This window comes from Pleurodeles waltl, chromosome 7 (assembly GCF_031143425.1).
Source record: "Pleurodeles waltl isolate 20211129_DDA chromosome 7, aPleWal1.hap1.20221129, whole genome shotgun sequence".
Lineage (NCBI taxonomy): Eukaryota > Metazoa > Chordata > Amphibia > Caudata > Salamandridae > Pleurodeles > Pleurodeles waltl.
In genome coordinates this window covers 281,890,911-281,916,510 of record NC_090446.1, presented here as the reverse complement: position 1 = coordinate 281,916,510, position 25,600 = coordinate 281,890,911, and the positions used below count along the sequence as shown (strand labels likewise).

The following is a 25,600-nucleotide window of genomic DNA, read 5'->3' as shown; positions in this document are numbered from 1 at the left end:
GGTATTCCAGCTCAGATCAGGGCACCAGTGAGCTTTGCATTATTTGGAGGATTTCCTGATCCTGGGTCCTTCAGGCACAGATGAATGTGGGAGGGTCTGCAAATCTTTCCAAGAATTGATGAAAGAATTTGGAATACCACTAGGTCAGGCAAATGCCTCTGGGTCAGCTACAACAATTGAATTATTTGGGATAGATATGGATTCCACCAGGCGTGTCTAGGCTGCCACAGGAGAAAGTCAAGGCACTCACAAGGGCATAAGAGGAATGGCTGGGTGCCAGGAAGGTGACATTACATTCAATACAGGTTGTTGGACCTGCACCTTTTTGCTGGGTTATCCCCAAACGCTTTGCTGTCTTCCTCCTATTTTTTCTGACCTGTTTTTGTTGACTTTAAGACTCTGGGCACTTTACCACTACTAACCAGTGCTAAGTGCATATGCTCTCTGCTTAAAATGTATCGGTGATTTATTTCTCTGTGATTGGCATATTTATTTTCCTAGTAAGTCCTTAGTATAATGCACTAGGTGTGCCCTTGGTGTGTAAATCAAATGCTCCTAGTGGGCCTTAGCCAAAATACAGCAAAAACATTGTTTTAAAAAAAAGAAAGGGAAAAAGGGCTGCAGAAGACTTGTGTTTTTTCCCTAAATATGGCATCAACAAAAAGGGTTTTCAATGCTAAAATCACCATCTTCCCAGCTGCCAGGAACAGGAAGACTTGAATCAGAAAACCACATTTTTTAACACACTTTTGGCATTTCAGTTAGTGACAGAAATGGGTGTGAAACCAATGCTAGATACCGGACAGCTAAACATTTCTAAAAAGTAAACACAATTCTGAATTCAGCAAAGGGTCACTCGTGTAGATTCTACAAGGTTTTCCTACAGAAAATAACAGCTGAAATAAAATACTATTGAAATAGAGGTGAAAAGAAAACCAGCCATTTTTCTCCTCGTTTTACTCTGTAACTTTTTCCTGCGATGTCAGAATTTCAAAGGCAATATACCGTTACATCTGCTGGACTCTTCTGGTTGTGGGGATATATAGGGCTTGTAGGTTCACCAAGAACCCGAGGTACCTAGAGCGAATAAATGAGGTGCACCTTGCAGTGGGGTTTCATTGTGTACTGGGTGTACAGCAATTTATTTGGTAAAATATAAAGAGGCAAAAACAGGTATCAAGGAAACCTGTGTATTTCCAAAATGGGCACAAGATAAGGTGTTGAGAAGCTGTGATTATTTGCACATATCTGAATTCCGGGGTCCCCATGCTAGCATGTGAATCACAGGGCATTTCTCAAATAGACGCCTTTTTTATACACTGTCTTACATTCCAAAGGAAAAAATGTAGAGAAAGACAACGGGCAGTAACACTTGTTCTGCTATTCTGTGTTCCCCCAGGTCTCCTGATACAAATGGTACCTCACTTGTGTGGGTAGGCCTAATGCCAGCGACAGGAAACGCAACATGGACACATCACATTTTTACACTGAAATGTGATGTGTTTTTTGGAAAGTGCCAAGCTGTGGATTTTGGCCTCTAGCTCACCCGGCACCTAGGGAAACCTAGCAAACCTGTGCATTTTTTAAATCTAGACACCTAGGGGAATCCAATCCAGGATGGGGTGACTTGTGGGGCTCTTACCAGGTTCTGTTACCCAGAATCCTTTGCAAACCTCAAAATGTGGCAAAAAAAACACTTTTTCCCTTACATTTTGGTGTAGAAAGTTCGGGAATCTGAGAGGAGCCATACATTTCCTTCCACCCAGCATTCCCTCAAGTTTCCTGATAAAAATCATACCTCATTTGTGTGGGTAGGCCTAGTGACCGCGACAGGAAATGCCCCCAAAACACAATGTGACACATCACATTTTCCCAAAGAAAACTGACCTGTTTTTTGCAGAGTGCCTAGCTGTGGATTTTGGCCCCTAGCTCAGCCGGCACCTAGGAAAACCTACCAAACCTGGACATTTCTGAAACCTAGACCCCTGGTGAAACCCAGGATGGGATAACTTGTGGTGCTCTCACCAGGTTCTGTTACCCAAAATCCTTAGCAAACCTCAAACTATGGCAAAAAAGCACTTTTTCCTCAGATTTTGGTGCTGAAAAGTTCTGGAATCTGAGGTGAGCCTCTACCCAGTGTAGATTCTACGAGGTTTTCCTACAGAAAATAACAGCTGAAATAAAATACTATTGAAATAGAGGTGAAAAAAAAACAGCCATTTTTCTCCTCGTTTTACTCTGTAACTTTTTCCTGCGATGTCAGATTTTCAATGGCAATATACCGTTACATCTGCTGGACTCTTCTGGTTGCGGGGATATATAGGGCTTGTAGGTTCACCAAGAACCCGAGGTACCTAGAGCGAATAAATGAGGTGCACCTTGCAGTGGGGTTTCATTGTGTGCTGGGTGTACAGTAATTTATTTGGTAAAATATAAAGAGGCAAAAACAGGTATCAAGGAAACCTTTGTATTTCCAAAATGGGCACAAGATATGGTGTTGAGAAGCTGTGATTATTTTCACACCTCTGAATTCCGGGGTCCCCATGCTAGCATGTGAATCACAGGGCATTTCTCAAATAGACGCCTTTTTTACACACTGTCTTACATTCCATAGGAAAAAATGTAGAGAAAGACAAAGGGCAATAACACTTGTTCTGCTATTCTGTGTTCCCCCAAGTCTCCTGATAAAAATGGTACCTCACTTGTGTGGGTAGGCCTAATGCCAGCAACAGGAAACGCAACATGGACACATCACATTTTTACACTGAAATGTGATGTGTTTTTTGGAAAGTGCCAAGCTGTGGATTTTGGCCTCTAGCTCACCCGGCACCTAGGGAAACCTAGCAAACCTGTGCATTTTTTAAATCTAGACACCTAGGGGAATCCAATCCAGGATGGGGTGACTTGTGGGGCTCTTACCAGGTTCTGTTACCAGGAATCCTTTGCAAACCTCAAAATGTGGCAAAAAAAAACACTTTTTCCCTTACATTTTGGTGTAGAAAGTTCGGGAATCTGAGAGGAGCCATAAATTTCCTTCCACCCAGCATTCCCTCAAGTTTCCTGATAAAAATTATACCTCATTTGTGTGGGTAGGCCTAGTGACCGCGACAGGAAATGCCCCCAAAACACAATGTGACACATCACATTTTCCCAAAGAAAACTGACCTGTTTTTTGCAGAGTGCCTAGCTGTGGATTTTGGCCCCTAGCTCAGCCGGCACCTAGGAAAACCTACCAAACCTGGACATTTCTGAAACCTAGACCCCTGGTGAAACCCAGGATGGGATAACTTGTGGTGCTCTCACCAGGTTCTGTTACCCAAAATCCTTAGCAAACCTCAAACTATGGCAAAAAAACACTTTTTCCTCCGATTTCGGTGCTGAAAAGTTCTGGAATCTGAGGTGAGCCTCTACCCAGCGTTCCCCCAGGTCTTCCGATAAAAATTGTACCTCACTTGTGTTTGTAGGCCTAGTCCCCGCGAAAGGAAATGCCCCAAAACACTATGTGGACACCAAAATTATTAAATACAAAACTTTTTTGTGGGGGGGGGGTCACCTGCGTTTTTGGTCCTAGGCTCAGAAGGCATATAGGGAAACCTACCAAACCCAAACATTTCTGAAAACTGGACACCCGAGGAAGTACAGAGAGGTGCAACTTGCGAGGATACCCCAGTGTTTTCTTACGCAGAATCCTCTGCAAACCTCCAATTTAGGTTAAAAAAGTCAAATTTTCCCACATTTCTTTGGGGGATCACCGCACCGGCACAAATTTCCTACCACCCAACGTTCCCCTCAGTTTACCGGTAAAAATGATACCTCACTTGTGTAGGTGGGCCAAGTGGCTGTAACAGGGAAGAGTCAAAAACATGTAGAAAATGAGGGGGAACCAAAGAAGGTCCAAAAAGATTTAAAAAAATGTTTTTAGGTTGACAAGTGGGGCAGAATTTTTATCGATATAGATGCGACAAAGCTGAGTGGTAGGAATTTTGTGGATTCCTGCAGATTCCGGAAGGTTTCATCACAAAAATGTAGGGAAAATGTGTGATTTCCAGCAAAGCTGGAGGTTTGCAGGGCATTGTGGGTAAGAAAATGGTGTGGGGGTGCATGTGAAGCATACCACCCTTGACTCATCCAGATGTTTCGTTTTCAGATGTGTCTAGGTCGCGTAGATTTTTCGAGATGGCAGCGTCCTAAAGTTCAAAAAGTGCAGCCCTCACCATTCCAAGTGGGATGATTTTGAGAGTTAGACAAACTCTCATGGCCCAAATGTAAAACCAAATTCAAAATAATCAAATGTCCTTTTGCTTGCGGTGGAATAAGATGTTTTACTGTGTGTGGGCGGGGGCTGAAAGACTCTTACCCCCTTCATTTGGGGTGGAGGCATAACCAGGCCTATACTGGCTGGTACCCACCACCCCACTATTTTTTTTTATTTTTTATTCCCTGGCATCTAGTAGGCTTTTTGCCCCCCGGGTGTGGATCGGGGGTAATTGCTCCATCTGCCCACCGGTGGGCAGAACAACTTTGTCCCCATTTATTTGGGGTGGGCTGATGGCCATACCCCCACCCTCTTTTAAAAAAAAAAATAATCTTCCCTGGTCTCTGGTGGGATTTCTGTCCCCCTTGGGGGCAGATGGGCCTTAAAAAAATAGGCCGATCTGCCCCAAAGGGTGGCAGAAATGGCCAACAGTAATGTGACCCCATGGGGAGAGATCCTTGCCCAAGGGGCTGCCTCCCCAAACCCTGGTGCCTAAGTGGTTTCTGCCACATCCCCCCGGGGGCAGATCAGGCTAATAGAAATAGGCCAATCTGCCCCCAAGGTGGGGGGAAAGAAATGGGCTAAAATAAATTTGCCACCCATGGGAGCGACCCTTGCCTGAATTTGACGCAAAAAAAAAAACTGGTACCAAGTGGTTTCTGCCCCCCTTGGGGGCAGAAATGGCCTCAAATAAAATTGCCCCCCAGGGGACCGACCCTTGCAAAGGGGTCGCTCCCCATTAGTAACAAAAGATTTTTTTTTTTAATCCCATGTGCCTAGTGGTTTCTGCCCCCCTTGGAGGCAGTTTGGCCTAATTAAAATATGCCGATATGCCACCAAGGGGGGCAGAAATCGCCAAAATACAATTTGCACCATAAAGGAGCGACCCTTGCCTAAGGGGTCGCTCCCCACATCTAAACAATAAAAGAAAACAAAAAAAATTATCCCTGGTGTCTATGGGTTTCTGCCCCCTATGGGGGCAGATCGGCCTAATTACAATAGGCCGATCTGCCCCCGGGGGGGCAGAAAAGGCCTAAAAATTAATTGCCAAAGGGGGCCCTCCCCTTATGCATAAATATTAAAAAATATATATATCCCTGGTGTCTAGTGGGCATTTCTGCAGCCTGAATGCTTCATGATCGGGCTGCAGAAATGCTCAGGGAGACATCAAAGGAAAGGAAAGGCCTTTCCAGCCCTGCCCATGGGAGGAGGGTGTGAGGCCCCTGGGGGGCGCTGGTTCTTCCCCCAAGGGGCCACGCCAGGACGAGGTGGTTACGTCTGTGGCATCTGAACGCCACGGACGAGGGTGAGACCACCTCGCCTTGGGTACCAAACCGGTTAAAGTGCCATGTTGACCTGGCAGGCGCACCCACTTGCCAGGCCCAAACCTTCCCTTTTATTACCAGTAGGTTTTCCCCAAGGTAGCCCCATAGTAGCTCATGGGCAGGGTACAGGGTATTTAAAAGGTTGGACAGTTAATGGCATGTTTTACATGTCCTGAAATATTGCCAATTTTGTTTTTTTCTATTTTAAGGCCTATCTCTCCCACAGGGGACATGGGGATTGCCTTGAAATATCTTTTAATTGTAAATTCCCATTAGGAGCAGATAGAGATTTGGAGTTTGCGGGACTCTGAACTCACAATTTAAAAATACATTGTTTGGTGAAATTGGTTTTCGAATTGCAAGTTTGAAAATGACGCTTTTAGAAAGTGGGCATTTTCTTTCGTAACCATTGTGTGTCTCTGCCTGTCTGCTGAATACAAGTCTGGGTCAGGATGGCAGTGCATTCACTCTAGACAGTCACACAAAGGGAGCTGAGGTGTGCCCTGCATATCATGATGGGTCTTCCTGAGCTAGAGTGGTGGGAGGAGCTGACACTTGCACCTGAGTAGGACTGTGCTTGTCCTCACACAAAGCAGTCTCCAACCCCCTGGAATGTGTCCAGGGCCAGAGCAGGGAAAGGCAGGGTCTTGTGCTCTACAAAGACTTCTCTTTTAAGTTCTCCTACTTCGAAGGCAGAAATAGGTATAGGTACTGGACCTCCGACACCACATACACTTCTGGACTGAGGAAGAAGAGCTGGATGTTGTAAGAGGGACTGCCACTCCGCCTGTTCATTTGCTGTGCTGGCTTGCTGGTTCTATCTCAACTGGACTGGACATGGTTTTATACATCCTGCTTTCCAAGGTTCTCCAAATTTTAGAACTCAGCTTGCCTTCTTTTAAGAAGTCTCAGGACCATTCAAGACTTCACCTGCCAGTGCCTGGGCACTCTTGCTGAGAGTCCTAACTTGCCAAGTGATGCCAAATCCAGTTCCTGGGCTCTTGGAAGTGAGCTTCAAAACTGATGACGGTCTCTGACTCTGTACCGCTGCCTCACTGGACCCTTGGTCCCCGCTGAGTGCAGCGACCACGACCTGCAACACAGGTCTGAGGTTGCTGCAGTGCCTCCGAAGTCCTGCGTGAGTCTTGACTGCCGTGTCAATGACGTCTGTGACATCCAACTCCACCGACCAGTGGCCTGTGGTGTGATCGCAGCACCACAAAGTCGATGCCATGTATCTTGACCTGCTGGATTCATTGACCCTGCCTTGTTGTAATGAACCAATGATGCCTCGCCTCCCCTGCAACAGTAAGGAACCAATGCCTCACATCCCCTGCCTAGCAGTAAGGAACCAACACCACACCAGCTCCAGCAACGCCTCAACTCCCAGACTCTGTGCATCGTCTTTGTTTCCTCATCGTTTTCCAAGGTACTGTACCTGAGGTACGTGCAACTCAGTGACCACCTAGCACTCCCCTGTGAGTGGTGTCGAACTGTTGGAAGTGAGTCAGTGAAGACACCGTGATAGCCCCAGTTGGAGCTATTGTGTTTCTAAGTGCTATACTAAGATTTAATCTTTGTGTATCTTTACTTGTGTACCTTGGATTTCTGTTGTTTAAATCTTGTCTTACTCTGAGAAATATTTACTATGTTTCTAAACTGGTGTTGAATACTTTTGTACTTTACACATTGTTTCTGAGATAAGCCTGACTGCTTGAGCCAAGCTACCAAGAGGGTGATCAGAGGTTATCTTAGCTATGTGATTCCCTTACCCTGCCTAAAGTGTGGATCTCTACTTGAACAGGGTGCAAACCACTGCCAAATAGAGACCCCATTTCTAACACAGGTGGTGGTGGGGCAGTTGAATTTTGCTCTCCAGATTATACCCATGGGCCGCATGTTCTCCAGATCAATTGCGCAGGCCATGACTGGCCTGAAGTTGAGGCACCACAGTACTAGGTTGTCCGGTGAAGTTCGGCAGGATGTGGGAATCTGGGAGGCATTTCTGAAGGATTTCAATAGTGCAGTGATATGGCCATGCCCACCTAAGACCAATGTTGAGTTGGGTTTGTTTACTGATTCTTTAAGCAGTGTGGGTTTTGCTACCATTTGGGTTCATCTTGGTGTGGCCAACGGCGGCTAGGAGACTGTGGAATCTGGTTTGGTCGGAAATATTGGTATCTTTCCCATCTTGGTGACCCTCACAATATGGCCAGAACAGTTCCTCAGTCAATCAATGGTATTCTGGTCTGATAATATGAATGTGGCGGAATGCATTCATCTGCAAGTGACCAAGTGTAATCTTGAGACCGTTGAAAGAAATCATACTGCGGTGTTTGAGGCTGAAAGTCAACTTTAAGTCAAAACATGAGCCTGGCGTATTGAACAATGCAGCAGATGCTTTTTCTCATTTTTAGATGCAGATCTTTGGGTACCACCATCCGAAAGCAGCAGAGTTCTTTCACTGTTTCCATATCAAGTATGGTGGTTTGGTGCCTCAGCCTACAAGACCTCATGGCAACCAGCTTAGCGACCAAGGTGAGGCGTTCCTATGAGGGGCATATTACATTTATTGCTAGTTTCAGAAAAGTAAAGGGGCTGGTAACTGGTCTTCATCCGAATCTGTATTCACATTTCTTGAGGCACTCAATGGGACCCAGGGGACAGCAGGTTTGGATCCTGCAGAGTATATTTTGCATTCTTCTCGGACTGGCACAGTCATTGTGACTGCAGGAATGGAGTTGGCAGGACAAATGGTTCAAAGGATAGGCGGGTGGAAGTCTGACTGTTACATGCGCTATGTGCGATTAAACATGTTATCAATGTCTTGACACTTGTTCCCATCCTTTATGGTATTCTCCTGTCAATGCAGGGGGAGAAAATGAAGAGGTGATACAGCAGCTGAATATTTAATTACCTCCTGTCAACGCCAAAGCAAGAGGTGCTACAGATGTGCTGGTCCACATGTACCTGAGGCATGCAAAGGTTTTCTATTCTGCAGATGACTACATCACATGGGCAAGGAAGGCCATATATCAGCTGACTTTCTGCGGGCAAGGAGGGCAGTGCTGGAAAATTTGAGAATTGCATATGACAAAATTGTGCCCCCAAGGCATCCGCTTACATGGATTGTAATTGCTCATTTAGGAGGCAATGACTTGGCTAAGATAGGGTGAAAAGACTTGTTTGAATTGATGGTCTCTGAAATGTGTTGGCTTTCAAAAAAGTTACTGGAGGCCATAATACCATGTTTGAACTAGAGAGGTGGTAAGTCGGTCAGGGCCCTCAATGAGTCTGTTAAACAGTTGAACAGTAAAGTTGGTCAGTTGATGAACACAGATTTTTTAGCATCCACACCCCATGGATGCATTAAGGGGGAGCGTTTTTTCTTGCAGGATGGGGTGCACTTATCTAAGGAAGATAATGCGATGTGGCTTGAGAACCTGTTCGTTTGGCTAGGCCAACGTGCATGGTAAAAATGGTGGGGGCCAGATAGTAGGGGAACTATGCTGGCCTGTGGTGGGTGAGGTCATGATTGGTGAGGGCACTTTGGGTCCATTTATGGCATGCTTTTATACGAACATAACATAGGCATCACTGGACCCTCCAAGTGTTGCTGACTGCCAGTTGAAAAAGAGATTGCAGTGGCGCAGGAGGTTTGGGGTGGTTGCTGACAGGCGCAGTTGGGACGATCTAGCACAGGTCCTTGGGGGACAAAGAACTTGGGTATAGGGGGTGCATGAGGTTGGTGTCCTAAGGGCAGCAAGACCCCTTGCACAAGAGCGGCTGAGGCAGGAGAGCTCCCAGTATGGGTACCGGAGGGGAAAGGTAGGGTCCTTTAATAAGGAGGGGCCCATCCTCTGGACGTGGGGTTTAAGAGGAAAGGACACAAAAAAACGGTCATGATCTCACTCAAACAGTTATGTTTTGTTAGTTGCACAGCAACAAACTAGTTATAGCTAGGTAACTCCCATGTACTAGAGTCTTGTGTGTGTATATATATATATATATATATATATATATATAAATAAATATGGCTGTGGGTCTTACGACTCCTAACCCAAAGAGCTGGTGTCACGTCAAGTTTTGGTCATTAACCTCAGTGGTTGTGGGGAGTGGACATTGGGGACTCCACTGCCATATCAAAGTTTGTGCACGTTAACGTGAAGGTTTAAAGTCCCCTAGTATTAATTAGAGCTTCAAATTTGAAAATAATGGAACATATTTGAACCATGAACGTTTTTATCATAGGTGTAAATAAAAATGTAGGAACTTATGTGCATCAAAGTGATTAATATAAAACAGTTGCATAATACATCTCACTAATAGTCTGTATATTTGGGACAACGGCGCACAGTGTACCACCAAGCTTGAGACAGGTTTCTGGCTTTGGCTCAGCTTGAGGTCCTCTTAGACTCTAGAACACAAAATGGGCTGAGCCTGCTGTGCTCGCACCCAGTGCTAGAAATGGAAACGTTTATTCCGGATCTCCATAGATTGCAGGTCAACGTGGAAGCAGAACGGGGTAGAGTATGAGGGGAAAGTCGTTAAAAGCGAAATCTGACAATCAACTTACACATTTATCCTTTAATAACTGTGCGGCAAAGAAATTGGTAGCAAGGACAAAAGTGGCAATAAATCTGTTCTGATTTAATTAATTTTTCACAAGCAGGCTGCGTTTTAAAATGTCTTGCGGATTAGGGCACCTGTTGCAGAGATCTTCGTGTGCCCAGAAATTTCCATGGGATAATAACAACATGAGAGCTCTGGTGGGTAATTCACTTGCTGGAGAGATATGCGTGTCGTCTTGTCACAGTTTTGACGCCTTATAAAATAACAAGAAGGGTTAATGTGCATGTTGTAAACTATAAACATGTAACATACAGATCACAGATTTGTATGTTATGAAAATACTTCAATAGATTACTGATTTTGCCACAGGTATGCTTTATTGCATGCACTTCACTTTGGTTTAATCCTTCTAATGTAGCATAGTGAGCTATGAACAGGCAACAAGGATCTTTATGCAAACTGCAGAGCAAAGGTTTCGAATATCATCGTTTTGTTTCTTAATCATTCATTTTGAATGTTTGCTAAAAAAGGGTTCATTTTGGTACTAATAAGGCCTTTTTACAACACCAACCTCTGCACCACATTTTATATCCTGGCTTTGTATTTCTCTACATAAACTACTCTTAACCTATCCCTTCTACAGAGATGTTATGTGTTGCCTGCTCGCCCACGACCCACTTTGTAAGTTCCTTAAAACAAAGCCTGTTGGCTTTGGCAATGGTTGTTTCATTCAGGTTTATGCATGTATTTACTTTTTTTTTTTTTTTTTGTTCACTCCAGATGTGTTATCACGATCATTCCACTAGAGGGTGCAGCGTACCTATTGGATGTGAGGGAGTGGAGTCGGAGACGCCAGTTCGCATTTGCCTTCTTTGTCCTCAGTGTTTCGTTGATTTAAGGCTAAGTGAAACCCGTGAAACTGATACCTACGTACAACGGCAAAGGTGCATGCCTCTGTACTTTAGAACCTTCACCTCAAAGGAGTGATAAACAAAATGTAATGTGGAAAGGTATACCAACGTTAAAATGTTTAGGTAGTGAAAAAAATTATGGGTAGGGTGTTACAAGCTGAAAAACAACATTTCTGGCGGAATTAACTGAGGGAACTCTCGTACTTGGGGATGTCCTCGTTTATGTGGCCAGTTGTCACGTTTCTTTGTAAGTGTGCTGGTGATTTTGTGATAAAAGTGAAAGGCTGCACTGAATATTGTGTATCTGCAGGAACCCTGGTTGGGTTGAAGGCAACCTCTGTTTCGGGAACATTTGCTATGCCTTCACCGCCGAGGGGAATGCCAATTACAAGAAGATCTCTAGTATTTTTGTTGTGTAAAAAGGCCATTTTGCCGATAGTGTGTGTTTATAATGAAAACGCATAATAAAAACGACTTTCCTAAGCTGCTGCTTAGTCCTGGGCAATCAGCCAGTGTTTTTATGGGCTGATCTGACAGATCAGTGTATGGGGCTGTGTTTTTAGCATTTGTGGGCCTCTTTGTGGGCATGTGGGAAGATTTTTGCTGTTAATTTTCGTGACTGTACCACTTTTTAGCTATCTGCTTCGCTAATGGGGGAAACTTTTACGTTGGTCCCCGGGCCTATTTTTTTTGTGTCCCAGTCTGACACCGTGTGCGCAAGTTGTCACCGCCCAGCCCGCTCCCATCCGCCAGGTTGCAGTGATATGAAGTTACTTCCAGCAGGGGGCGCGCGCGGTGCATGCACTTTCTAGCCCGCGTCCTCTCGGCAGTCCCAGGAATGGGACTGCAGGTGCATCATAGGGCTGCGTGCTGGTGCACTGCCCCCGTTTAGCGCACCGAGGCGCTCAGGGAGGGCTGTCTGTCACTGCAGGCGCTTAATCGAATCGGTGCCCATCGGGACACAGCCACTGGCACCGCCCCAGGGAACACGGGCACCGCCGCAGCCTCTGGGAACACGATACTTGCCGCCTCAGGGCACTAAGAAGCCCCTTCTTGCCTATTGCCACTAAGGGATTACTTGTAATGTCTCCGCCTCAGAACCTCAGGCATTGCTGGCACTGCCAACCCCCAGGGTACACAGGCGTGGCAGGACCCTCAAAAACCACGAACACTGCAGGGTGCAATTAGGGACTGGGGCTGCATGCTTATCAGACGTGTCCATGTTATCCAGCTGGATGGATTTCTAAGAAGTATGCGCAGGTAAAATTGAAAAAGTGTAGTTTTCGTTTTCAGGGTGAGGGTTAAACCTACATTGGTGTCTGACGGTGTGTGTGTGTGGGCGGGGGGGGGGGTGGGGGATGGGGGGGAGGGGTATTATGTCACTACTTGCGCCAGCTCTGTGAACCCGCCCAAACCTCGTTAGCCCGCCCCGAGGCTCGGCTGGCACACACGTGGCTGAGGATGGGGGTGCATTTCGCCCTCAAGCATTTCATGCCCTGAAGTCCAAAGCCCTTAATCAATTAGCACCCGTTATTAACCGCCAAGAAGTAGATCAGTGAGTTGTGTGCGCTGTATATAAAACGGGGTTCTCAGGCTTTCTATGTTCCCGAGTGACTAACTTACGCACTTCAGATTTCTGTTTAGCACTCTGTGATTTGTAGTTATGAGTTTGTAAAGTTCACAACTTTGGCACTCGATTGCACTCTCGGCATTTAAACTGACCCTCTGCTTTGACACTCGAATGCACCCTTAACCTCAGCTTTGACACTCAAAAACAACATCATTCTCAGCTTTGGCACTCGCATGCACCTTCAACCTCTGCGTTGATTCCCAAATACGCCCTCAGGCTTGACACACCAACACACCATGAGCCTCAGCGTTGACTCTCGAAAGCAACCTCAGCTTTAGTCCGTCAGTGCACCCTCAGCATTTAAATACACCTTCAGCTTTGACACTCGAATGCACCCTCAACCTCAGAGCTTTGATACTCAAACACAACATCATCCTCAACTTTGATACTCGAATGCACCCTAATCCCATCTTTGGCCCGTCAGTGCACACTCAGCATTTAAATACACCTTCAGCTTTGACACTCGAATGCACCCTCAACCTCAGAACTTTGATACTCAAACACATTATCATCCTCAGCTTTGACACTCGAATGCACCCTCAACTTCTGCGTTCATACCCAAATACACCCTCAGCCTTGACACACAAACAACCATGAGCCTCAGCTTTGGCACTTGAATGCTCCCTCAGCTTTCCTACTCAAATGCACTCTCAACGTAAGCTTTGGCACTCAAATGCGGCCTCACCTTTGGCACTCAAATGCATTCTCAGCACTTAAATGAACCTCAGCCATGACACTAGAATAAACTCTCCGCCTCAGCTTTGGCACTCGATTGCACCCTCAACTTTGACACTCAAACACACCATCAGCCTCAACTTTGACACTCAAACACACCATCAGCCTCAACTTTGGCACTCGAATTCAGCCTCAGCTTTGACACTCAAATACACCCTCAGCCTCCGCACTGAAATGCTTTGTTAACCTCAGCTTTGGCACTTGCGAGCACCTTCAACCTCAGCTTTGGCACTTCAATGCACCCTGAACATTTAAAAGCACCCTCAGCCTTGACACTCGAATACACCCTTATCCTCAGTACTCGAATGCACCCTGAACCTCAGCTTTGACACTCAAACACACCATCGTATGCAGCTTTGGCTCTCGAATGGACCCTCAACCTCTGCTTTGATACTCAAATACCCCATCAGCCTTGACACACAAACACACCATGAGCCTCAACTTTGGCACTCAAATGCATTCTCAGCATTTAAATGCACCCTCAGTTTTGACACTCAAATGGGCCTAAGCCTCCGCACTCCAGTGCACCCTCAGCACTTAAATGTACTCTCAGCCTCTACACTCGAATGGACCCTCAATCTCAGCTTTGGCACTCCAATGGACCCTCAGCATTTAAATGCACCCTCTTCTTTGACACTCGAATACACCCTCAGCTTTATCATTGGCAATCAAATGCACCCTCAGCCTCAGCATTCGAATGCACCGTCAACCCCAGCTTTGGCACTCGAATGCACCTTTGGGTTCCACTAGACCACAGTGTTACAATCTGAATCTCGCCTAAATCATAGCACGGACACAGGCTGCAGCTAAAGAAAACAAGTGAAACCGCCATACATCAACGCACCATCAGGGCCGACTGAGGTTCGCCGAGGCATCATGAAGCACGCTCAGGTAAGCAGAGGCGTAACGCAAAGCGATCGGGCCCATCTGCATCTCCCTAATATCTACAGCCTTGAGAGAGTATGGGGCCATATTGGCGCTTGCCTGGTCCTCCCATGAAAATGGATACTCCGTCTGCCATCCAAATCACTCACGGGACTCAGTTCATGGCACCTTCAGTTTCACTCAGTGCTTAACTTGTAAAAGAATAGTTGCCGGGCCCCAAAACTCTGCTCAGAAACCCAAGGCCGAATAGCAAAGCTGTGTAGCTTTAAAGCCACCGCTTGCCTCTGTAATCCACTACCAGACACCCCCTGCCCCTTTCTCTCACTCTTGCAGGTTCCCTACGTGCGAGTCTTTGTCTCCTTCCTACTTCCGTCGTTCCTAAATTAAATGAAATGCGTCTCCCTTATCCAATGGATGATGCCTAGTTTACCAACATTTGGAAACAGGGGGTTGGCCATACGTGGATTCAAACTCCAAACCTGCACAGCGTATATTTTTTAGTGGCGAGCTTTAATCTTACCAAGCCTCACTGCAGACACGATAAGGTGTATTTGAAAGGGGCGGGTGTAAGGTGGCGCGGAGTCCTCTTCCCACCTTAATAAGACACATACTCTTATAGAGGGTTACTCGGAACTGCCGGGTCAGCGCCCCAACTTTATTTAGCACCTCGGGCTATGGCCCGCCCTTGCGCCCTTGCTTGGCAACACAGTGTTGGAGAGCCCGAGTGGCTCTCCACACGGGGTTCTGGTGGGTTTGTTTGTCTGGCCTCACGCGTGGAACGGGCCCTCACATTTCGAGAAGGGTGTCTGTTTCTGCCAGGGGCGCACAGGCCCAAACATTCAGATGAGACAACAGTACAGAAGTGCCCCGCCCAAAGTCGAGCTTTCGTGGCCACCTCTCTCACACCGTGGTCCCTCAGCTCGAAAACGCTCCGCAGTTCCATCTTTGTCCAGAACACACTCAGTTTTCTGACCAGACAAATAACTGGCACACATTTTCCTTAGTTTTATTTTATTAAAGCCGTCGGAATGTAAATTGTTGGTTTTTCTTGGAATCGGCGAACGGGGTATTGTTTCGAAGAGTAAATGTGCATGCAAACTGATAACTTTTTTGGAGTATTTACGTAAAATAGACCTTTTATAGGTGGCTAGTTGAAATTCAGAAGGAAAATATTTTTGTCAGCTGCACCTTACAGTAAACACTTTTCGCTCTATTTTGCCTTATCGAAGAAGTGTGCGGTGTTTGCCCCTATGTTATGGCATATGTCTTCCAGCACCCCTATAGGAGTGAAAGGGTCGTATGAGCGGCGGAATTTACCCTTACGCGATTGGCATACGTTAGCGGGTTCAACTTGGGAGAGAGACGTAAATGTTATTTACTAAATTCCCAGGCCCCGTTACCTTTCACTGGGTCGTGTTTGGGGTCCCCGGTGTTACTGAGCTAGCAGCAAGTCGCAAAGAGATCAAATGAGTGACCCATCGGTCCCCAAAACAGCTACCAGGTTGGACAAGGTACAAGTGTGGCTATCAAGTGCAGCGGTACCGGGGCCCAGGGCAGAGCGATGCCCATTGCACCCAAATGATGGCGTCCTTTACTACTCGAATGGGTATGTTGGCATTCACTTTGTTTGTGTTAGGGTTCGAGACACCTTTGCTACGCCAGAGACTGCATCTTCCAACAAGAACCCGCTCAGCTACACCCTCACCTTCTCAAGTGAGTTAACCATTAACTCTCCTATCTGCACCTTGCAGCCCAGGTGACCGTCTGCGCAGGGTATAAACACTTGTTGCTGTTTTGGAGAGGCCCGATTGTGAAAGGGAAAAGAGGGCCCTTGTTCGTCGCAGGTGGAGTGCATCCTCGGCGCATTCCTTCACTGTTTGCGCTTCGTGGCTAACACCAAGGCGCTGTGTGCAGAGGGGGCTGAGAATAGACAGGCCTGGATGCCGCCTTCCGCTGGCCGTCCTTTGGCTCGCTGTTTTGTGTCCAGAGTTAATGATTGTCCGGCGTCCGCGAGCACCCTGGACAGGAGGGACTCAGTTGCGGGGGAGTCCAGTGTTTTAAATGGGCAGGTAGTGATGACGTACACCGCGCTAGTTTGGAGGGAGACAACCCTCACTTCTCAGCTGGGTCCATACTTTTAATGTAAAGGTACCCACACTTTTCAGCTGGGTACAGTACTTTTAATATGATAGTACCATCACCTCTTCGAAGGCTGAAATACTTTTAATGGGAGAGTTCTAGTACTTCTCAGCAAAATGCAGTATCTTTAATGTGAAAATTCCATCACTTCTTCTTCGCAGAAACGTGAAATTACCATCACTTCAAATACTTCTCAGGTAGAGTGACCACAATGTTAAAGTAAAAAAAAAAGAGACATGTCTTAAAACTAGGAAAAGGAGTCCAATTTTACTTCAACCGAGGGTGCAGAATGGCAGCGCCCATCAGCATAAAATTAAAGCAGAGGGACTTAAAACATGAATAAAATGCATTTTTAAAGCCAGTATCATGCCGGTTAATTAAATAGGTTTCTTATACAAGCTGCTAACTATCCCTGCTTTGGAAACCTTGAAAAGGCGCTTCCCGCCGCTTTCTGTCGATGCTCTCTAACTACCGGGACATGAGCTAAATTTCCCCAAATTTGCCAGGACAGGTAGTGAAAACCCGTGACCATCCCGGCACTTCCGATGGTTTTAGGATGGTTCAGTACCACTAATGGCCGCGCATCAGAGTGCAACACTTTTAAAGGGTGAGTAGCTGCACTGCTCAGAAGAGTGCAATACGTTTAATATGAGAGTGCCAGCACATCTTAGCAAGGTGTAATACGTTGAATGGGGTAGGTACACTGTGATGAGTGACCTTTTGCCAACGCATTGGCACCGCGGTGGCATATAAGACTGGGTCGAACCTGTGTAAAAACGAACCAGAGAAACCTGCATAAAGTACATAATAGATCCCTGCGGCATTACTCATTGACGTGTCTGAGAGGCTCCGGTGTGCTTTGTTCCGAGCCCTGCGCGCACCCGCACTGTCTCCCCCACCTCTTCCGCACAGTTCTTTTACAGATGTAACCCGCGCGCGCCCTGCACTGTCCCGGATCAGCTCGAGCCCTTCCACCTGCCGTGAGCTGCTCGCCCCGCCCCTGGCATCCTATTGGTTACCCAGTGACACCTTGGCCCCGCCCCTGGGGCTGGTCCTTTATGAGTAGCTCGACTGACCGGGCTCAGCAGAAAACTCCGTGGACATTGTAACCGGGATTAGCGTGAGCTGCTGCGGGGAGCTGTGCAGGACTCTGGGAGCTGCTCTGTTTGTCTGACCAGGGAAGGACCCACAGCCGGGAGCAGGATGCCTCGCTCCTTCCTCGTCAAGAAGCACTTCACAAGCAAGAAGCCTAACTACAGCGAGCTGGAGAGCCAGACAGGTACTGAGGGAATCCCATGCACGCTGCAGAGACTCCCGCGTGAAGGAGTTCCAGGACATGCAGCGGGCAGTGATCGCAGCTGAGGGTGTTTGGGCTGCGTTGCATGCTGCAGAGAGGGATCACAAGTGAGAGCGTTTGCTCCAGCGGTGCATGCTGCAGACAAGTAACCCAACTGAGGGAGTCGGGCCCCCCCTGTACAAGCTGCAGATAGCGATCACAGATGAGAGAGTATGGGCACAGGTGCATGCCGTAGACAGTGATCACAAGTGAGGGAGACTGTGCTCCTATAGATGCTGCAAAGAGTGATCAATTGATCACAACTGAGGGAGTATGGTCTCCAGGGCATGCTATGCTACAGGCAATGATCACAAGTCAGGAGTCTGAGCTCGGGTGCATGCTGCAGAGAGTGATCACGAGTGAGGGAGTCTGTGGTCGGATACATGCTGCGGAGAGTGATCCTAACTGAGTGAGTCTGGCTCCGGTGTATGCTGCATGCAGTGGAAGATCACAACTGAAGGAGTCTGCTCCTGCGCTGCATGCTGCAGACAGTGATAATTTATGAGGGAGTCAGGGTCCCGGTGCTAGCCCCATTGATCACAACCGAGGGTCTTTTATCCGGTGCATGTTGCATGATCACAACCGAGGGTCTTTTATCCGGTGTACGTTGCAGTGATCACAACTGAGGGAGTCTGTGCATGCTGAAGAGAGGGATCACATCTGAGCGAGTCATGCAATGGAGTCACCAGTAGAGGGACTGAAGACTTAAGTGCATGCTGCTGGGGGAACTCTGATGCATGGAAACAGTAGCGTGCACTAAATAGGGCTGATAACATACCTATGGCACTTTCAGCTAGTAAGGGGTCTATAGTGTGGTTCAGACTTTCGAGAAGTTTCCCCAGAGGGGTTCTGAATTTCCGTGCGTGTTACAGAAAGCGCCCACCACTGTCGGGGCAACAGGCTGTTTGGTCCACCGCAGTGGGAAAATGACCTCCACTGATAGGTCTGAGGCTGGGTGTATGGTGCATCGTAGTGACCTAAAAAAAAAGGGCCGGGGATTGGCTCCGTGCATGCTGCAAGCAGCGGATGATCGTGTGTCTGTGTGTGAAACCAGGGGCATTCTTAGCCTCGCTGAAGGGGTGTGTGTCCTGTACTAGCTGCAATTGGTTGCTCCTCTAGTGTGAGCGATTCGGCGCGGATTTAATTTAACAAACTCCACCGATGGGATCTGTAGCAGAGTCATAGTCATGGGGATGCCAGGGAAAAGTGGGGCATAAGATCCGATGCACGATTCGAGTCTTGCTTCCACAAAACACGGAAAAAGATAATATTGTAAGCGCCCACTACCGGAGGTGGATTGTATCATTATTATATTTATCTCGTAAGTTTTTATGAGTTTCAGGCAATCTCAGTTAAAATGGGATATCTCACCCCTAACATACCATTAACCCAATTGCGCTTATATATTAATTCAAAAACAGCTGCCCCTCACTTATAGCACATTTGTTTGAGGCGTACCCCGCATAATTTAATCTCGACTAAAACATTTCACCCTTTGTGATATTTGAGGAATCTGAAAAAAATGCATTTCCGTGCATTACAGCACAACGTGCCTAGAATAGAACTTTTGTTTCCAATACACACGCGCCTCGCCTCAGTGCTTGGAAGCACCTATAGCGTGAGCTCGCCCCGTGCTCAGGCTGGCAGGTGTCTCTTCAAGCTGTGAGGCGTGATTAATGTTTACAAAATCAGTGGCGGGTAACATTTTGCTCATAAGAAAGGATGCTTGCTAGACGACTCGACCAATAAACACCGAAGTGCAAGGAAGAGTTAAATTCGAGGTAGATTATGCTCTTGAGCGGATTCGCCTGCCTTGTTCGTGGTTCTTGTGGAATGTACGCACTGTGACCCACGTTGCACTTTTGTCCCGTCGCTTCTCCTCATAGTGTGCCATGCCCCGAATTTTGTAGCATGTACTAATATTGATTTATCAGAGAAATTCTGTAAAAAGCTGTGACATGCTATTTGTCTATTTAAGATTATTGCACAGTGTTTTAAAATCCAATTGGGTTGAGCGCGCGCATTACAAAACAATTGATAAATAAAATAATGGCATCCCTCCACCTTTCGTGTCCGTTTCGTGCCACACTTAAGTCGTGACTCAATTAAACTAAAATCCCTACCCCCTAAGCACCGAACTCCACGGCGCTGATCACGTGCATGGAGTACATTACGTTTCCATCAATGTGGCTTGTGACTGATGTTTTGTTATTTCTTGTCCACAGTGATCATCTCTCCTTTCCTGTATGAAAGCTATCCTCTGCCCGTGATCCCCCAGCCTGACCTTCTGACCTCCGGTGCCTTCTACCCGCCTCTGGTGTGGGACGCAGGACTGCTCTCGTCCTTCTTCACTTCGGAGCCCGAGTACCCGGCGTCGCCCCCCAGCCCGGTGGAAGACTCTAAGCCCCTGGACCTGACCTCCCTCTCGAGCGAGGAGGACGATTGCAGCAAGGCCTCGGAGCCCCCCAGCCCCTGCTCGCCCGCCTCTGGGGCCGACAAGTTCCAGTGCCTGGAGTGCAGCAAGGCCTACTCCACCTTCACGGGTCTCTCCAAGCACCGGCAGCTGCACTGCGAGGAGGCGCAGGGCCGCAAGGCCTTCAGCTGCAAGTACTGCGACAAGGAGTACGTCAGCCTGGGGGCCCTCAAGATGCACATCCGTAGCCACACCCTGCCCTGCGTCTGCAAGATCTGCGGCAAGGCCTTCTCCAGGCCCTGGCTACTGCAGGGCCACATCCGGACGCATACAGGTGAGTGTGCGGGCTCTGGCTTCCAATGTCTACCCCTGAACCCACCCCACTCCTCCACACACACGTCCCCGCTTCCTGGCGGGACCCAACGCTTACAGGGGAGTAGTGTCCGGCCTCTGGCTTGCAGAGTCCACCCCCTGTGCCCTACACACATGCTCCAGCTCTCTGGCGGTGCCCCACCCTCACTTGTTAAGTGCCCGGCCTCTGGCTTCCAGTGTCTGACCCTGTATAGTATCCACACACAAGTCCTAGCTACCTGACGGGCCCCACGCTCACAGGTGAGATCCCGGGCTCTGGCTTCCAGTGTCTACCCCCTGTGTCCAACACATGTCCCAGCTCCCTGACGGGTCCCCACGCTCACATGTTAGGTGCCCGGCCGCTGGCTTCCAGAGGTCTGGCCCTGTACCCCACACACAAGTCCTAGCCACCTGACGGGGACCTACGCTCACAGAGACACACACGTCTCCCAGTGCCCCCCTCCCAACCCCCCCCGGTACCCCACACACAAGTCCCTGCTTGCTCACGGGGCCCCAAACTCTCAAGTGAGTGTCCGGCCTCTGGCTTCAGATGTCTACTCCTGTACCCGCCCCCCCCATTTCCCCCCACAAACATAAGTGTCAGCTCTCTGACGGGGCCCCTCGCTCAAAGGTGAGTGTCCGACTTCTGGCTTTCAGAGCCCTACCCCCAGCCCTCTACGCCCCCTTCCCCCCCCCCCCCCCCCCCTCCCGGTCACCCGCAAAAGACGGTGCTCACTGCCAGGGCCACATGGTCCGGACGCGCAGGAGAGTGTTAGGTTCAACGACTAGCCCCTCTCTTTCCCACATTCCCTCATCATTGCCAGGGCCAAACACGGCGGTGACAAACATATGCCCTTACTCTTGACTTTCAATGTTGTACACACGCACATGTCCGTACTCACTGCCCGGACCACAACTGGATCTGCAAGTGAATATCTGTCCTCTGACTTTAGGTGTATACCTCCACACAAGTGACTTATCACAGCCCAGACCACTTGTGGACACCCACATGTGATGGCCAGCTTTTAGGGGTTTAGTGTAATTACATTGTGTCTTCCACGCACACCCCGCAACTACTCATTGTCAGGGACACATCCGGACACCCACAAGTGAATAACCGTGTCTGGCTTTCAGTGTCTACACCATTTCCCTACTTCCTGCCAGGTCCACATCCGGGCCCACTTCACTTCGCGACCACAAGCCATGACCTATCACCCCTTTCCGGTATACTGCCGGGCCAGAGTATTAACACTGTCGGTATTGTTAACTGTCGGATAACAGTGCAAGCACCCTGCCCATTGTCGGTATTAGTAACCCGTCATATGCAGTAGATGCAATAGCAATACACACTACACTGAATGAATTTTAAGGTGTAGAACAGCGGGGAGGGCGGTAGGAAACGAATACATCCCAGAATGTGGTCGTTAAAGCATATTGCGGTTAGGGCAGGGAGGCTGAGGGGGTGCAGGCCTGGGGAGTGGAAAACAAGAGTATTATCGTGGACATGGAGAGTTCAGTCCAAAGGGGAGACTGTATTTGGGGTGCCTGGCGGAACAAGTGGCCTCGCCCCTGTGAGTACCCCCCTCCCCCCGTTGACCTTGTACAGCTTCTTTGATTCTGGAGGGGCTACGAGGGCCGCCCCCAGACCTCCACAAAGCATTCTCGGGAGCTGTAGGCCTGTCTGGCACTTGCTGCTCCGAGCAGGGGGTTCAGGCCGCTCCCGGGGAGGGCCGGCAGGTGCTTTTAAAGCAGCAGCCCCGGGCCTGCTTGCACCTGTTGATAGAGCCCCGGGCAGGGCGCAGACTTCCCGCCAGCTGCCTCCTTGCAGCCCTTAATACCAGAAAGTATCGCATGTTCAACCCCCGCCACCCTAGCCTTTCATTAGTGCCACGGGATCGTTTAATTGTTATTTGGAGCCGATTTCACACCCTCTCCAAGTGTGAAAAGATGGCGTCCAGGAGGACACAACAAAGGCGGCCATTGTGTTGCCAAGTAAAGCACGGGCAGTGTTCCTGAAAAGGCGCCCATTGACTGGAATACACACCGCTGGGGTCTTTTCAGCTCTGGGGGGAGCGTTTTTTTTAGGAGGAGAAGCTGCAATGCATTGGCATTTCAACATGTCTACTACCACTGCTGTGCTTTGTTTACCATTGAAAGACAACATAGTTCAGTAGGTTCAGCGCATGGGGTATCCAATCCACAAATCCTTGGTTCCTTTCTGACTCACCCTTTCATTCTGCTGAGGTTTAATGCAGGCATACGGACAATATTGATTTAAATGAGTAGATGCACTCCAGCTCATGCTACATGCTATTTTCCACCTGCCATCTGCCTGTCCTCTTGTAACGTTTTGTTTTTTTGTTCCCTGTTCACAGGTGAGAAGCCTTTCTCCTGCACACACTGCAACAGGGCCTTCGCAGACCGGTCTAACCTCCGGGCCCATCTACAGACCCACTCGGACGTAAAGAAGTACCAGTGTCAGGCCTGCGCCAGGACTTTCTCCAGGATGTCCCTGCTGCACAAGCACCAGGAAACGGGCTGCCCGGGGCCTCGCTGAGGGCGGACATTCCTACTCCAGGGACATGTTGCACACAGTGTGTGTGTGTGTCAAGAGAGACATGCCTCCGCCGTTAGAGGCAACAGAGAGGACATTACTGCTCCAGAGACATGCTGCACACAGTGTGTGCCTAGAGACGTTCCTTCATTCCACCCAGGCCCGGGAATCCGGCCTCCTCTGGCAGGAAGGCCTTCCTCTTTATGAGCATGCGCAGAGACATTCCTCAATTTAGCCTCACAATCTGCTCGAAGTGCCTTAACCTTGCTGCTCAAAGTGCCTTAGTGACAGCCCGCCTCACCCTGTCAGTATCATTGTGCAGAGTTCACTGGTCTGAACCTAGTTACAGACGTCGGTATGAAGTTCTTACTTTTGTACAATTGCCCTTATGGGGGGTGGGGATTTGCTACCCCTGTTTCTCCTAAGTTTGCCACCTCGCTTACTGTTAGCAAGTCACCATGATTTAAGTTGCTTGCATTTCTCTTATAAATCTTTGGTAGCAGCAGGTAGTTCTAGTCGACTACAAGTCCCATGGGGCAATCTACAACCTGGACTCAATGAGCAATTTACCCCTGGGCCCGAGACATTTTACAGCAGAAAGCCCAGAGAATGCATTAGGGTGTCCAGTGAACGCCCCTCCATCCCCCGAAACATAGTGGTCTGGCTACATGGAGTGAGATGGCAACCCGGTTTGCTATGATCTGACTTTTTTTTAAATGAAGGATGACAACGAAAGTGTTAATTTAAATGTTTTTTTGTACTTCCAAAAGTGTGATTAACTTACAAGCATGCGAGGGGGGGGCGAAGTGGGGGTTCTCTAAAATCAGTTCCCCCCATTTGGTTCGGGACAGCTGCCACCAGCGCTTCACAATAGCAATCCGCACTGCCTGTGAAATTACCAACGCCCAGAGAAGGACCTGTCCCCGTGTCAAAGGCAGATCCTGTTTACAGAGCAGCGCTTCACCCCAGCACCTGTTGGTGGGGCTCCCAGCAACGGCTTTTCAGCAGAGCTGTGACCAACAGCCAGCAGTTGTCAACTGCTACAATGCAGCCGGTGGCATGGACGGGGCCCATTGACAGGTGGGTGCCAAAACCCTATTTATGGCCACAGGCAGGTGCCGTCTCAGTGCCTCATTTCTGTACATTGTTCTTTTTTTACATAATCCCAACCGAGTATGTTTACATTTCAAAGGTACACTGGTATTTATATATTTGTATGTGCCATATTTTGTACTGCTACAACATTTTTTATTACATACAATTTTATTGATATTCAATAAAAATAATTTATATGACTTGTGTTTTTGATTATTTTATCTTCTCTCTCTTGGTCAGAAGGATGGGAGGGGCAGAGACATTTGCGTTTTTGTAAACTCCTCGCCCCCCATGTTCTAGATTGACAACTAGATCTGTAGACACAAGGTGCCTATTAATCGAATTACTGGCTGACATCTAAGGTTTCCATTCAGACTCGCATCAGTTTAATTCATGTGGCGTGCTTGTGTAAAGATCAATGCAACAGTTGGCTTAACCCACCGAGCACTCCGCATCATACAGTGGATGCAGCTGTCATGTCCCACGACCACAGACGTTAACGGAGACAGCAATGAATGCTTCATGAAAAGGCACCCAGTACAATCCCTGTTGTGAACTCCACGCGCACCGCTCCTCGATCAGGAAGTGCACCGACTGAATTAAGGTGAACATTCCAACGTTTTTGTAAGTTATTGAAAAGAACACAAAAAGCAGATATCCACGTCTTGCTGCTCTGGAAAAATGGCGCATAATAGACACACAACTGTAATGTCAGCCACTAGCGAGTGCCTTCACCAGTTTCTTTTTAGCTCTATTTTTGTCCATTGTCCCTCTCATGAAGCAGCCACACTGCTACTTCCTTTATGAAGCTCTAAAATTAACATATCCCAAAACGCCACTTACTGAGCCCCTGTAACTTGTACTAAGTGTCCATGTGCACAATATAACTGTGGCCCACAAGGGGGCACTCTCCATTTCTGGGTTGTGCAGCTCGCTGCACAGGCCACCACGGAAGATTAAGCAGTAACATGGACGTCGATTCACCAAAATGCCAGGGTTAGTGGAAGTGATTTCACACATTAATGCCTTCACAGGAAGTGACATGTTTTGATCCTTGCCCCTGAATAGGCGTTTATATGACCTTTGAAAGTGCGTTGCCTTGAATTTTTACAAGCCAGACCTTTTCTATGAAGTCTTAAGGGTTTCTCCCCTGAGACAATTTTGAGTTAAATGGGATTAAATAGAGTATTTAAAATAGAAATTTTCATATATTTGTGATAAAAAGCCATAGACTCTGAAAGGACACACATTCATATTCAAGTCCTTTTATGGCGTGCCAAGGAAACCAGTCCTGACACTAAATGAAGACCCGATTGTTTTCAGTATTTGCTATGGGTGCCTCCCACATGCCAAAGATTACCTTCATAGGGCCAGCAGTTCATCATTCAGGGTTCTCATT

At 48.0% G+C, this 25,600-nt stretch overlaps 1 protein-coding gene across 1 annotated transcript; it reads left to right on the top strand.

Annotated features, from left to right (window-relative positions):
* The first annotated feature begins 17,538 nt into the window (after positions 1 to 17,538).
* On the top strand, positions 17,539 to 24,401 carry SNAI1 (snail family transcriptional repressor 1). Its single transcript, XM_069243654.1, has 3 exons — positions 17,539 to 17,731; positions 20,014 to 20,535; positions 22,928 to 24,401. The coding sequence occupies exons 1-3, from the start codon at positions 17,656 to 17,658 to the stop codon at positions 23,107 to 23,109; spliced, it is 780 nt and encodes a 259-aa protein (XP_069099755.1). The 5' UTR covers positions 17,539 to 17,655; the 3' UTR covers positions 23,110 to 24,401.
* The last annotated feature ends 1,199 nt before the right edge of the window (positions 24,402 to 25,600 follow it).